This window comes from Myotis davidii, unplaced genomic scaffold (assembly GCF_000327345.1).
Source record: "Myotis davidii unplaced genomic scaffold, ASM32734v1 scaffold170, whole genome shotgun sequence".
In the NCBI taxonomy this organism is placed as follows: domain Eukaryota; kingdom Metazoa; phylum Chordata; class Mammalia; order Chiroptera; family Vespertilionidae; genus Myotis; species Myotis davidii.
In genome coordinates, this window is record NW_006282528.1 from 2,382,584 (window position 1) to 2,396,379 (window position 13,796).

A 13,796-nucleotide genomic window follows, 5' to 3' on the forward strand; every position below is an offset into this window, starting at 1 on the left:
GGGGAGCTAGACCCAGGGGCCCCTGCGGGCTGGGCGACCCCCCTGCGGGCTGGGTCCCCCCCTGCGGGCTGGGCGGCCCTGAGCCAGCGCGTGCCTTCTCTGAGCACCGGGTCCTCCATCTGCAGAGAAAACGGCTCCCGCTCGTCCCGGGCTCCACGCGGCGATGCCTGCGGAGGCTCCGCTGGGAACGGTGGGTGTTGCCAGCACAGCCTGGGTGACCGTTCAAGGCGGGTGTGTACGTTCTGGGGACGCCCGTAGAAACGTGTGGTTACTGGTGTCTTAAGTCAACGTGCAAAGTGGACATAAGCCAGGAAGCACGGAGTTTGAAATAAATGGAGGTGGCAGCGTCTGCTGAGCGCTGACGCCGGAACCACCTGAGAAACATCGGTCACAATTTCTGCCAACTCGGGGTGGGCTTGAGGCTCTGGGGACCCTGGAAACATCTGGAATCTTCGCAGGGGGCAGGACAGGGTCTGGGTTGCACAGACATGGCATCAGCGTGAGGAACGGAAGCCATCAGCAGGGGAAGCTTCTGGGCCCCGTGGGAAAGACAGGAGATAACACGGGGCCCCGAGTGTGACGTCATCCGCTGGCGCTCCCACATCCCGCCAGCAGGCTGACTTACCCCGCGGGGCGCCCGCTACAAGTGCACGATCCTCGGGTAACTCCAGCCCAACGGCTTGGCTGATCCCCGAAACTTGCCTGGTCGAACCACAGTGACCACTGTTGTCTGAATCTGTAGCATGAACTCACAGGAGCTAATTTCACACCTGAAAATTCGGCGCATTTTTTATTCTTTTTTACATTTCGTTGGTTTTTAGGGAGCGAGAAGGGGAGAGGGAGAGAGAGAAACATCGAAGTGAGGGTGCGACATTGATCGGGTGCCTCCTCCGGGCCCCCTACCGGGATCGAGGCTGCAGCCCAGGCCTGTGCCCAGGAGGGCGACTGCAGGTAACAGCACCGCGCTGTAAAGAAAGGAGGTCCTTTTTTCTTTTTTTATTATTATTTTACTTTAAATGTTTTAATGACAGGCGACATTCAGCATTATTTTAGATATGGCGCCATATACAGTTATTACACTATCATCGGCCACATTCCCTCTGCTGTAGTCGCCGTCCCTGGGACCAGTCAGTGCCCATCTGCGCTTCCTAATCCCGCCCCTTCGCAGCCTGCCCGCTCCCGCCCATCCGGCCGCCCTCAGCTTGTTCTGTGTCTGAGTCTGTGTCTTTGTGCCCGTGTTTTATGCCTTAGAGGCCCCACAGCAGTGACATCGTCCGGTACTTGCTTTTCTCTGTCGGGCTTATTTCACTGAGCAGGATGCCCTAGGCCCACCCAAGCTGCTGGGACCGGTAAGCTGTCATTCCTGGTTATGGCCGCGCCATGTTCCACTGGATGTGGGCGCCGTTTCTTTATCCCGTCGTCTGTCCAGGGCACTTGGTCGGGCTGCATCCATGCCCTGGCTGGGGTAAAATGGTGCTTCAGTAAACACAGGGTGCACTTATCTTTTTAAATTCGCGTTTTGGGTTTCTTCAGATAAACACCCAGAAGTGGAATTGCTCGGTCATAAGGTAGTTCTATTTAGGAACCTCCATATCATTTTTTAAATTTTTTTATTGCGGACAATATTACATATGTCTCCTCCCCCCCTTGACCTCTCAGAGCCGCTCCCATGTCCCCGCCCCCTACTGTCTGTGTCCATTGGTCATGCTTCTGTGCACGCATACAAGTCCTTTGATTGACCTCTTAAGAGAGTAGACCTTTATACTCTCATCACAGGGTCAAATACTGCAACTCTGTGAGGTAGTGGATAGTAACTAAAGTTGGCCATCACTATGCGATATGTAAACACATCAGATCATTACGCTGTAACTTACACGAATACAACACTCCATGTCAATTATAGGTCAAAACTCGGGGGGGAAGAAAATTAATACAGGTCATTTTATTTTCAATCTAAGAACTTGGAGACTTTAGTATTTCATTCTGCTGATACCATTCACTCCCAGGCAGATAGACAAACTGACAAACAGATAGACAGATGCATGCTTTACAGACCTAATTCTTGGTACAGTAGTATTAGCGACCACACTCGCTAATATTAGAGACTGTGAGACCCACCGGTTCACAGAACGCGCTACTTGTAAGCATGTAGAAGTGAAAATGCAAGTGTAGAGAGCCGAGTATACGTAGATTATAAACATCTGTACCACATGCGAGAAGATGTGATGGGAGGCGATGTAACAGCATGTTTCTTTCAACTGTGGTGCGACTATGACATTAGATGATGCGTCAGGGTCACCCCAGCGTTAGCATAACCACAGGTGTGCAGGAATGAAAGAGACGGGGTGGCCCCTGACAGGATCAGCTCACAGCCTACTCATGTGCTAGGAGACGCAGTGTCATTTCAAAGTCACGGAACCAGAAACTGCGTTTCCTCTTGGCGCACGTCTGGGCTCCGGGAGTCTGTCCGAGCGGGTGTGCGAGTCCCGGGCAGTGCAGTGCGTGCAGCGCCGCTCACCATGCAATTCCCTTTGCTCCTGAGATGAATGGGCGTTCAGTGGACTCGGTTATAGGGACACGCTTCGTTTTCAAATCCGGGAGTTGTGCAAAGATGTGATATTTATGGAAAGCCTCCTGACACTTCCTCTCCAGGCGCTGCCGCTGCTGCAGCCAAGTGTCTTCAAATGCCAAGTGCCAAAAGCAAAAGCCATTAAGATAAACATCTCAGAGAGTTGAAAAGTACATTAACCCTTTGTTTTTCAGAAGAAAATAAGACTGATTTCCAACACACAGCAAGAATGTTGTTAGACATCCCTTGTGGCTGCCTCACAGGGAAGGAACCGGTCATCCGAATGTCTGTGAAGAACTTGGGAAGTTCACCCCGACCCAGAGCCTGTCCAGGGAGAATCCGTGGGACAGCACAGGGGGCGGCGGCGGCGGCGGCGTGGGGGCCGGGCGCTAGGCTGACCGGTCGCTTAGGAAGGCACGGAAGAGCCTAGCCGCTGTGCTGCAGGACGTCATGTTGAGTGCCGACTGGAACTGGAAAAAATGTTCAGTTACAAAACCATGAACCCCTAGGAAAGTGTGCACACATGTGCACTCAAACTAACTCCCCACTTCACACCATCGATGCAGATCAATTGCATCAGGATCGAAGGCCCATTTTTCAATCACAGCCTTTTTAAGAGACAAAAAAGCAAACACCACACACACACACACACACCACAAAGAGGGTGCACTTGGCCACACCTGTGGGAGCTGTGAGCTCGCACCTCCCAGGCCTCAGGGCAGGGAGTGGAATTCACCCAGGCCCTACCCTCTGGGCTCCAAACCCACCGCCAGTGGCACTGGGCGCACTTCCCAGGCGCTGCTCCTGCCCTGCGGCAGAGGCCAGGAGGGACACGGAGGCCCCTGCTCAGCTGGCTCCACGCCTGGGTAGCACTCAGCTGTTTGCTTTTTATTTTTATTGATTTTTATTGATTTTGTTATATTTTATTGATTTTGTTATATTTTTATTGATTGTTTGCAGAGAGGAAGGGAGAGGGATAGAGAGTTAGAAACATCCATCAGCTGCCTCCTGCACACCCGCTACTGGGGACCGAGCCCGCAACCAAGGTACATGCCCCTGACCGGAATCCAACTGGGACCCTGCAGTTCTCGGCCGATGCTCTATCCACTGAGCAAAACCAGTTAGGGCAATTTTTTTTTAATCCTCTCTGGAGGATATTTTCCCACTGATTTTCCACTGAGAGAGTGGAAGAGAGAGGGAAAGACAGAGAGAAATATCGATGTGAGAGAAACACACTGATTGGTCGCCTCTTGCGCGAGCCCTGACCAGGGCCGGGGCTGGAGAGGAGCCTGCAACCAAGATACGTGCCCTTGACCGGAATTGAACCCGGGACCCTTCAGTCCGTAGGCTGGCACTCTATCCACTGAACCACACCGGCTAGGACATTTTTGTAACAAGGAGCCCTACATAATCATCTCACCCTGGGCCCCACAAATACACACGTGCACACACATGCACACGTTTATTTTACGGAATTGGCTCACCCTATTGGCAAGTCGGAAGTCCGCAGCGGGCTGGAAAGCCCAGGGAGAACGGAATCCGCGGTCTCGAGCCCTCCTCCCTCGCGGACCTCCTCTCCGCCCGCCCGCCTTCGCCTGATGGGGTGCGGCCCACCCCCCGTGGAGGAGCCGCTGCTCCACTCCATCTACTGATTTAAATGTTACCCACGCCCACAGACACTTCAGAAACATCTGGACTGGTGTCTGCTCAAACGTCTGGGCACCGTGGCCTAGCCACGTGGGCACACAAAATTCACCGCCCGTCATTGTTCGCCTCACCCTTTGAAAGTAACCGCCCCCTGGCAGGAACTCTTGTCTGCTCGATCCACCGTCCCAGCCCACGGGACAGAGTCCGGCACGTGGGAGGCATGTGTTCACTGTGTGTGGACTCACTAAATCAGGGTGTGCATGGACGGGGAAGTCACTCGACGAGGTGGTCAGGGAAGGCCTCCCTGAGGAGGCCGTGTTTGCACGGAGACCCAGCACTGAGACGGTTAAGCCAGGAGAGCCGTGTGGGAGCCACGGGACCCTCAGGGCTGGAGCAGGGAGTGGGCTGGAGCACCGGCCACGGGTCCCAGCGATGAGAGGGGACGCTGAGAGCGCAGCAGCCGGCCCGGACGCTGTGGCCAGGGCTCGCTGGCACAGATTCTCCTTCTGCCAAAGACAGTGCGAGTCACGTTCCTGCAGAACCAGCCTTACCTCCCCTCCTGCGTCTTGTGCGACCAGTGGCATCTGTCCTCCCCGTAGCCCCGCTGCGCAGCCACGGCCACGCACTCCAAGTTCTGCAGAAAAGGGGAAGCCATCGCTTCTTACAGCTCCAGTGAGACGATGCGTAAGTGCGGGCGGTGTACATAACTACACGTAGTGCTGCTGTGTGGAAAGGTACGAGATTAGGAACTTTCCATCATAAAAGTCCTCATCACAAGGAGAAAATGTTTCGTTTCCGTTTCATCTTTCTTCCCTGTTTATTGTCCTCCACGAGGAGATGGGTGTTGGCGGACCCTGCGTGGCAGCCCCGTCACAACACACTGTGTGTAATCAGACCGCCACGCGGTGCGCCTCAGCCTGTCGGTTATGTCTCAAAACTGGCGATTAAAGTGAAAAAAGGAGAGAAAACCAGGTGGAAGAGTGGTTACAAGATTTGGAGGATGAAGTCAGGGTTTCGAATACAGGTCCTCGGAATGTCACAAGGGAAGTATCCTACATAATAAAAGGCCAGCGACCATGAGCGTAACGACCGGAAGGACCGCTCGACCAGTCACCATGAGGCCCATTGACCACCTCTCAGGCCCTCTACCCCTCCCCCCGCCCCCCACCCGCAGGCTCTGATCGCAGCATGGCAAATGGGGAACCACAGCGAACCGAGGTGAGTGGCAGTGCGGCGGGACTGGCGAGCAGGCGGAACAGCTGACCTCTTGGTCCCTCTCCACCCAGGGAACCACGGCGAACTGGGGGTGGCAGTGGGGCAGGACTGGGGACTGGCAAGCGGGCAGAAGATGGCCCTGGTCACAGCCTAGGCCTGGGACCCTACCCGCACACAATTTCGTGCACCGGGCCTCTGGTTGGAATGTAAAATGGGTGAGGACTTCCTAGGGTCTTAGTGTCTTAAATACGACATTGAAAGCACAAGCAACCCGCCCAGCTGGCATGGCTCGGTGGTTGAGCATCGATCTATGAACTAGCAATCCCCCTCAAAAAAATAAAGAAACAGATAACTCTGACTAGGATTCTGCCATTGCTCTGAGAACACAACACACTCAGACCCAGCCAGCGTGGCCTAGTGGTTGAGCATCAACCCATGAACCAAGGGCCCCTAATTCAATTCCCGGTCAGGGCACATGCCCCGGTTTCTGGCTCTATCCGCAGTGGGGCATGCAGGAGACAGCCAAATGATAGCTCTCTCTCTTTCATCATTGATGTTTCTCTCTCTCTATCCTTCTCCCTTCCTAAAATAAAAACATATTTTTAAAAAATAAAAAAGAAAGTGCATGACCTAGTGAGTTTGGCTCAGTGGATAGAGTGTCGGCCTGTGGACTAGAGGGTCCTGGGTTCGATTCCCAGTCAGGGCACATGCCCAGGTCGCGGGATCGATCCCCAGTGTGGGGCGTGCAGGAGGCAGCTGGTCAATGATTCTCTCTCATCACTGACATTTCTCTCTCTCCCTCTCTCTATTCAAAAAAAATTAATAAAATACCCTTTAAAAACGTTTTTTTAAAAGAGGAATATGTGAGGGAGGAACCAGCAAGAACATCGAACCGGGCTCTGTATTTTTCCTCTGAGTCTGGGGTTCTGTAACCCCCTCTTTCTCGGGGATCATGAGCGAAGCTGGCGTACATCGCTTCCCGTGTCTCCCGGGACTGCGGGACCACACAGACGGCGGGCGTGTGCGGGGGGAACAGCACGGCACGCGGATGTGGGGGAGCTCATCCGGGCCTCCATCTGTCTGTCGGACGCCTGAGCCGTCAGCACCTCTGACTGGCTGCACTCAGCACATGTGACCGAGCCACCGACGTTAATGTCAAACAGGAATCGTTTTGACTTTTAAGCATTTAGCCTTTTCATTGAGATTCACATTTTGAAATCTAAATTAACTGTAGAAATGTACCCAGATATCAAACTGGGGATTTTTTTCTCTTTGTCTTCCAATTAGGACAGTTCTTTGATGGAACCCTGATGAGATGTGTTACTGAAGCACAGATTTCCCTAAAGGGCAAGGACAGAGGCGTGTTAACACTAGAGGCTGTCCTTAGGGAGCACACGGCGGGGCGTGGGGAGCAGGGGCTTAAAGGCACAGCCTGTGACCGGCCTCACAAGAGGCCGCGTCCCACCTCCTCCACCCTAACCACCTCCTCAGACTTCCATGGACAGAGGAACCCCACTCCATCAGCAGGAGGAACCCCACCCCATCAGCAGGAGGAACCCCCACCCCATCAGTAGGAGGAACCCCCCATCAGCAGGGGAACCCCCCCATCAGCAGGGGAACCCTCCCATCAGCAGGAGGAACCCCCACCCCATCAGGAGGAGGACCCCCCCATCAGCAGGGGAACCCCCCCATCAGCAGGGGAACCCTCCCATCAGCAGGAGGAACCCCCACCCCATCAGGAGGAGGACCCCCCCATCAGCAGGGGAACCCCCCCATCAGCAGGGGAACCCTCCCATCAGCAGGAGGAACCCCCACCCCATCAGGAGGAGGACCCCCCCATCAGCAGGGGAACCCCCCCATCAGCAGGGGAACCCTCCCATCAGCAGGAGGAACCCCCACCCCATCAGGAGGAGGACCCCCCCATCAGCAGGGGAACCCCCCCATCAGCAGGGGAACCCTCCCATCAGCAGGAGGAACCCCCACCCCATCAGGAGGAGGACCCCCCCATCAGCAGGGGAACCCCCCCATCAGCAGGGGAACCCTCCCATCAGCAGGAGGAACCCCCACCCCATCAGGAGGAGGACCCCCCCATCAGCAGGGGAACCCCCCCATCAGCAGGGGAACCCTCCCATCAGCAGGAGGAACCCCCACCCCATCAGGAGGAGGACCCCCCCATCAGCAGGGGAACCCCCCCATCAGCAGGGGAACCCTCCCATCAGCAGGAGGAACCCCCACCCCATCAGGAGGAGGACCCCCCCATCAGCAGGGGAACCCCCCCATCAGCAGGGGAACCCTCCCATCAGCAGGAGGAACCCCCACCCCATCAGGAGGAGGACCCCCCCATCAGCAGGGGAACCCCCCCATCAGCAGGGGAACCCTCCCATCAGCAGGAGGAACCCCCACCCCATCAGGAGGAGGACCCCCCCATCAGCAGGGGAACCCCCCCATCAGCAGGGGAACCCTCCCATCAGCAGGAGGAACCCCCACCCCATCAGGAGGAGGACCCCCCCATCAGCAGGGGAACCCCCCCATCAGCAGGGGAACCCTCCCATCAGCAGGAGGAACCCCCACCCCATCAGGAGGAGGACCCCCCCATCAGCAGGGGAACCCCCCCATCAGCAGGGGAACCCTCCCATCAGCAGGAGGAACCCCCACCCCATCAGGAGGAGGACCCCCCCATCAGCAGGGGAACCCCCCCATCAGCAGGGGAACCCTCCCATCAGCAGGAGGAACCCCCACCCCATCAGGAGGAGGACCCCCCCATCAGCAGGGGAACCCCCCCATCAGCAGGGGAACCCTCCCATCAGCAGGAGGAACCCCCACCCCATCAGGAGGAGGACCCCCCCATCAGCAGGGGAACCCCCCCATCAGCAGGGGAACCCTCCCATCAGCAGGAGGAACCCCCACCCCATCAGGAGGAGGACCCCCCCATCAGCAGGGGAACCCCCCCATCAGCAGGGGAACCCTCCCATCAGCAGGAGGAACCCCCACCCCATCAGGAGGAGGACCCCCCCATCAGCAGGGGAACCCCCCCATCAGCAGGGGAACCCTCCCGCCTCTCCCGCGGACGCTCCTGGAAGAGCCGCCTCCGTGTGTTGCTGCGATGCCCCCCCTCCCCGTGCCCGACGTGCACAGCACCAGGCCCAGAGGGACGCAGGCCCCAGGTGCCCTCTGGTCCTCTCCGCTGCCCGGGTGGGAACACGGTCACAAGAGGCAGAGACCTGTGGTACCCACGGGCAGATCCCGGTACCCATAGCCTACTCCTGGCTCCTCGCCCGGAGAACCCAACTTTGTCGGGGAAGGTGTCGTGCCAGCGCCAAGCACTGGGTCAGCATTGGTTTAGCCAGTCATTAGCATCTTTTTTAAAAAAGATTTTTGAGAGAAAGAGGCAAGGAGAGGGGGAGAGAGAGCGAGAGCGAGAGCGAGAGAGAGAGAGACATGGATGTGAGAGTGAAACATCCATTGCTGCCTCCTGCACGCCCCCTACTGGGATCAAGCCTGCAAAGGGGGCATGTGCCCTGAACGGAATCGAATCCGGGACCCCTGGGTGTGGGGGAGGACACCCAACCACTGTGCCACCGCGGCCAGGCTACCATCTTGTCCTTGGGTCCCCAGGTCCTTGCGTCTGTGCAGGGGACGCAGTTCCCACAGCATATCTAACAGGACGACCAGGCCTCCAGGGTGGCGCCTGCCCCGTGTGTCAGCTCCGGTGCCCCCCCCCCACGCATGTAGATGTGATATTTGAGGGGTGACACCATCTTGAGTTGGGGCGTGGAGGCAGAAAGAACAGATGCCAACCCAGACGCCCTCAGGGCCAGGCTCCTGCCAGGAGCCACCTCCCCTCGAGCGTCTTGCTGTGCGAGAAAATGAAGCTTCTGTGCGGCCACGGAACGTCTTCCTCGCGGTCCCTGCGTGAGCCTGAAGATACGTGTAAATACACGCGGACGACACACACACACACGCAGGGGGCAGCGTGGCTGGATAGCTAAGCAGCCGCACACCTGCTTCCGGTGGCCTGGGAGCTCCCAGCCGTCCGCTCAGGCCGCCCTGGGTGCTGACTCATCAGCCACTAAGACGGGTGCTCGAGCGTGGCCCGGGCGGGCGGGTGTGCTGGAGAAGTGCTGCTTGAGTGAGGCGCTGGGCAGGGCTGCGGGAGCCAGGCACTGAACGTCCCGGCTTCGCTGTCCCAGGGTCGCCCCTCCGGGCACAGAGCCCGGGCAGCCCCGAGGCCAGCCCCTGCAGTCAGGTGAGAGGCTTCCCACAGCCCTGACCGTCCAGGGGAAGCCCGAGCTGACCCCAAGCATCTCCCACGGTAATGCAGTTCCATCAGAACTCCAGCGACCTGCTTTTAAATAGGTTTGTATTGGTTTCAGAGAGCAAGGGAGAGGGCGAGGGAGACAGAAACATCCATGATGAGAGAGAATCATGGACCAGCTGCCTCCTGCACACCCAACCAGGGACCGAGCCTGCAACCCGGGCAAGTGCCCTGACCGGGCATTGAACTGCCACCTCCTGGTTCATAAGCCAAAGCTCAACCACTGAGCCACACCGGCCGGGCTCATCATGGATGTTTCTCTCTCTCTCCCTCTCCCTTCCTCTCTGAAATCAATAAAAAAAATATTTTTAAATAAGATTTATGGCACATGAAATCATTAGACAACAACGCGACATGCCCCATGGTGCCCACACGTCACCCCACATGGCCAGCAAGCTCCCCCTTCCCCACCCATTACCGCTGGCCCGGTGCCGGGCGCGGCGATTGCCATAGCAGAGGCCTGGTACTAAGATATCAGTCATCTTAGGTCTCTGCTATGACAATTCAAAATAAAACCCCTAAAAGGGCCTGAGACGGTTGCCCAGTGGTTAGAGCATCCGCTCACGCACAGCAGGGCCTCGTTTCGATTCCAGTCAAGGGCAGGTGCCTGGGTTTGAGGTTCACTCCCTGCCCCCGGTTGGGCCTGTGCAGGAGACAACCAGTTGATGTGTCTCTCATATCCGTGTGTTTTTCTCTCTCTCCCTCCCCTCCACTCACTCTGACAAGCAATGGAGACATCTGCAATACTTTCCACAATAAAGAGACATTTAAACAAATACCCTCAGGTGAGGGTTCAGAGAGAAGAAAACAAACAACCGGAACAGGTGTCACCCCTCAAGTCAGGGCCAGCCTTCCCCCGGGGGATCTCTTGAGCCCTGATGCCTGGGAGGGTGAGACCAACAGGAGGCAGGGTTTTGCCCCGTGGGTGCCCCAGGGGGGTGTTTAAATGTAGATTCCGAGCCCGCCCGCAAGGATTCCGATGGGCCCCACTGCCCCCTGGTCATCCTCATCCCACTGGCCTTTGGAAGGGAGAGCATGAACCCTGTCATCCCAGCGCGGCGGGACTAGCTGTCAGGTGCCAGGTTATTTTTCATTTTTTAAATATCCTATATAATAAAGAGCTAATATGCTAATTGGACCAAACAGCAGAACGACCGTCTGGACATCCTTCTGGATGACCTTCTGGACGAATCCAGGGATGCGAGGGTTGGCCGAGGCTGCAAGGGTCGAGCCCCTTGCACGAATTTCATGCATCGGGCCTCTACTATATATATATTTAAATATATTTTTATTGATTTCAGAGAGGAAGGGAGAGATACAAACATCAATGAGAGAATCATTGATTGGCTGCCTCCTGCACGACCCCTACTGGGGACCAAGCCCACAACCTGGGCATGTGCCTTGATGGGAATTGAACCCTGAACTCCTGGTTCATAGGCTGACGCTCAACCACTGAGCCACACCGGCCGGGCTATCGGTTGCCAATTAGAGAAGCTTACAGTGAACACCATCTGAGAAAAGGGGAAAGAAAAGGCACACGCTTACCCTAAGCACCGCATTTTAACGTAAGACACGTCGTGTGCGTTCCTAGCTGTGGGTGGACGCCCAGCGCCTCTCTTGGGCACGGGCCTGCTGACGGGCGCCCTCGCTGTTTTTCTCGTGCACATCACGTCTCTGTGTTCCTGTTCTGGCTTCTTGGAAACAGAACCAGGATCCACAGAGACGTGTGAAGCGCCCTGGGCGGGAACCCTTCCAGATCCTCGCAGTATTTCTTCCGCTCCCCTCGCAGCTGTCTCGGCGACGCCAATCAGGCAGCATTTCCGAGCAGCTCCCATTTGCTGAGTCTCGTGGCTGCATCCGACTCAGTCTCCCAGACACAGCTCTGTGCGGTGAACGGCGTCGTTCTGCAGGGAGCAGAAGTTACGGGGAAAGGAGGGCTTGTTTCATCCACCAATTTCATTCTGAGCACAGAAACACAGCTCAGCCCGCCGTGGCTCAGTGGTTGAGCGTCGCCGTCTGAACCAGGAGGTCAGGGTTCAACTCCCATCAGGGCACAGGCCCGGTGTGGGCTCGGTCCCCAGTGGGGGACGTGCAGGGACAGCCGATCCATGATTCTCTCTCATCACTGGATGTTTCTCTCTCTCTCTCTCCCTCTCCCTTCCTCTCTGAAATCAATAAAGATATAGTTAAATAAAAAAAGAAAAGGTCCCAGCATGTTGTAGTGTTCACATAATATTTAATTAAAAGTTGGTTAACGTGCTATTTAGTTAAATGAATTCATCGCAGCAATAGTACAGCGGGTACAAAATGATTTGGGAGCTCACAGGAGGCCGCGGGAAGCAGCAGCTACACGGGCGGGTGGTGGGGGAGAGGAGGCCGCAGGCTGTAGCCTCCGCCCTGGTGCGCATTGTGTGGGGCCCAGTGCCTGTGGGGGGCGGGAGGGCGCCCCCGGAGCTGCCTGAGTGCTGGGTGGAGAGGAGCTGAAACTGCGTGTGGAGTCGGCAGGAAGGAATGCCACGTCCGTCAGCGCTGCCTCGGTGTCAGCGCTGCCTTGGTAGTCAGCCCAGGAGGCGAGTTCTCCGACTGTGGACACCTTTCACCTGTGACTGGAGCCCAAAGTCAAAATAGCTTGTTGGCAAGAAAAAAACGCAGTTCACTTCCATTGCACTCCCTGTTCCATATTTCACAAAACATTGCAGAGTTTAGAGCAAAGAGAAAAACATTGGGTCCAATTATTCAAAACCATATGTATTTCCCTGAACAAGAGAAACTCCCTGTGACAGAGAAACGGAAAAAATAGCTCTGCTCAGCAGACATGGGGAGCAGGCGTCGGGGAGCGGTCTGGAGGAATCTGTACGCAGAAGGCGCCAACATCAGATAAAAATCCTTTAACGTAGACCTTTTCCTTTCATAGTCTGACCTCTCGTGATGTTAATAAGCAACAAACTCGCCCGAGGTTGGATTTACAGAGGAAAACAGGAGAATTAGAAGAAAAGAGGCAGTTTGATGCCCTGAGACCTTCTGATGATGGAGGGAAAGTGCTGTGTCTGCTTGTGATGATGGTGGTGCTGGTGGTGATGGTGCTGGTGGTGGTGCTGGTGGTGCTGGTGATGGTGCTGGTGGTGCTGGTGGTGATGGTGGTGCTGGGGGTGATGGTGATGCTGGTGGTGATGGTGGTGGTGATGATTGTGATGGTGGTGATGGTGGTGGTGATGATGGTGATGGTGGTGATGGTGGTGGTGATGATTGTGATGGTGGTGATGGTGGTGGTGATGATGGTGATGGTGGTGATGGTGGTGGTGATGATTGTGATGGTGGTGATGGTGGTGGTGATGATGGTGATGGTGGTGATGGTGGTGGTGATGATTGTGATGGTGGTGATGGTGGTGGTGATGATGGTGATGGTGGTGATGGTGGTGGTGATGATTGTGATGGTGGTGATGGTGGTGGTGATGATGGTGATGGTGGTGATGGTGGTGGTGATGATTGTGATGGTGGTGATGGTGGTGGTGATGATTGTGATGGTGGTGGTGATGGTGGTGGTGATGGTGGTGATGGTGGTGGTGATGCTGGTGGTGATGCTGGTGGTGATGGTGGTGGTGATTGAATGTGAATGTGATGGTGGTGGTGATGGTGGTGATGGTGGTGGTGATGCTGGTGGTGATGGTGGTGATGGTGGTGGTGATGCTGGTGGTGATGGTGGTGATGGTGGTGGTGATGCTGGTGGTGGTGATTGTGGTGGTGATTGTGAAAATGATGATCGTCGGGATGATGGTGGTGGTGGTTGTGATTGTGATCGTGGTGATGGTGGTGGTGATTGTGAAAATGATGGTGATGGTGATGGTGGTGGTGAAATGATGATGATAATGATTGTGATGGTAATTGCCGGGAGCCAGTCCATCCTTGCTGTTTCAAGGGACCTGGCGTATATGGCATACTGTTCTTAATATGTCTGCTCACCTTCTTGGCACTGTGTTTTAATCAAGGTCACCTCTCCGAGAAAGGTTGTTTCCCCAGGTAGGGATTTTCCCCTGAAGTTAGGGAGGGGGG

General features: G+C 56.0%; 1 protein-coding gene across 1 annotated transcript in view; it reads right to left on the reverse strand.

Annotated features, from left to right (window-relative positions):
- The window catches only part of HUNK (hormonally up-regulated Neu-associated kinase), a 53,855-nt gene extending 48,984 nt beyond the window's left edge, over window positions 1-4,871 (reverse strand). The window contains exon 1 of the mRNA XM_015560279.1: window positions 4,768-4,871. Within this exon, the coding sequence (XP_015415765.1) occupies window positions 4,768-4,871 (104 nt within the window). The remainder of the gene's footprint in view (window positions 1-4,767) is intronic.
- Window positions 4,872-13,796: the final 8,925 nt, after the last annotated feature.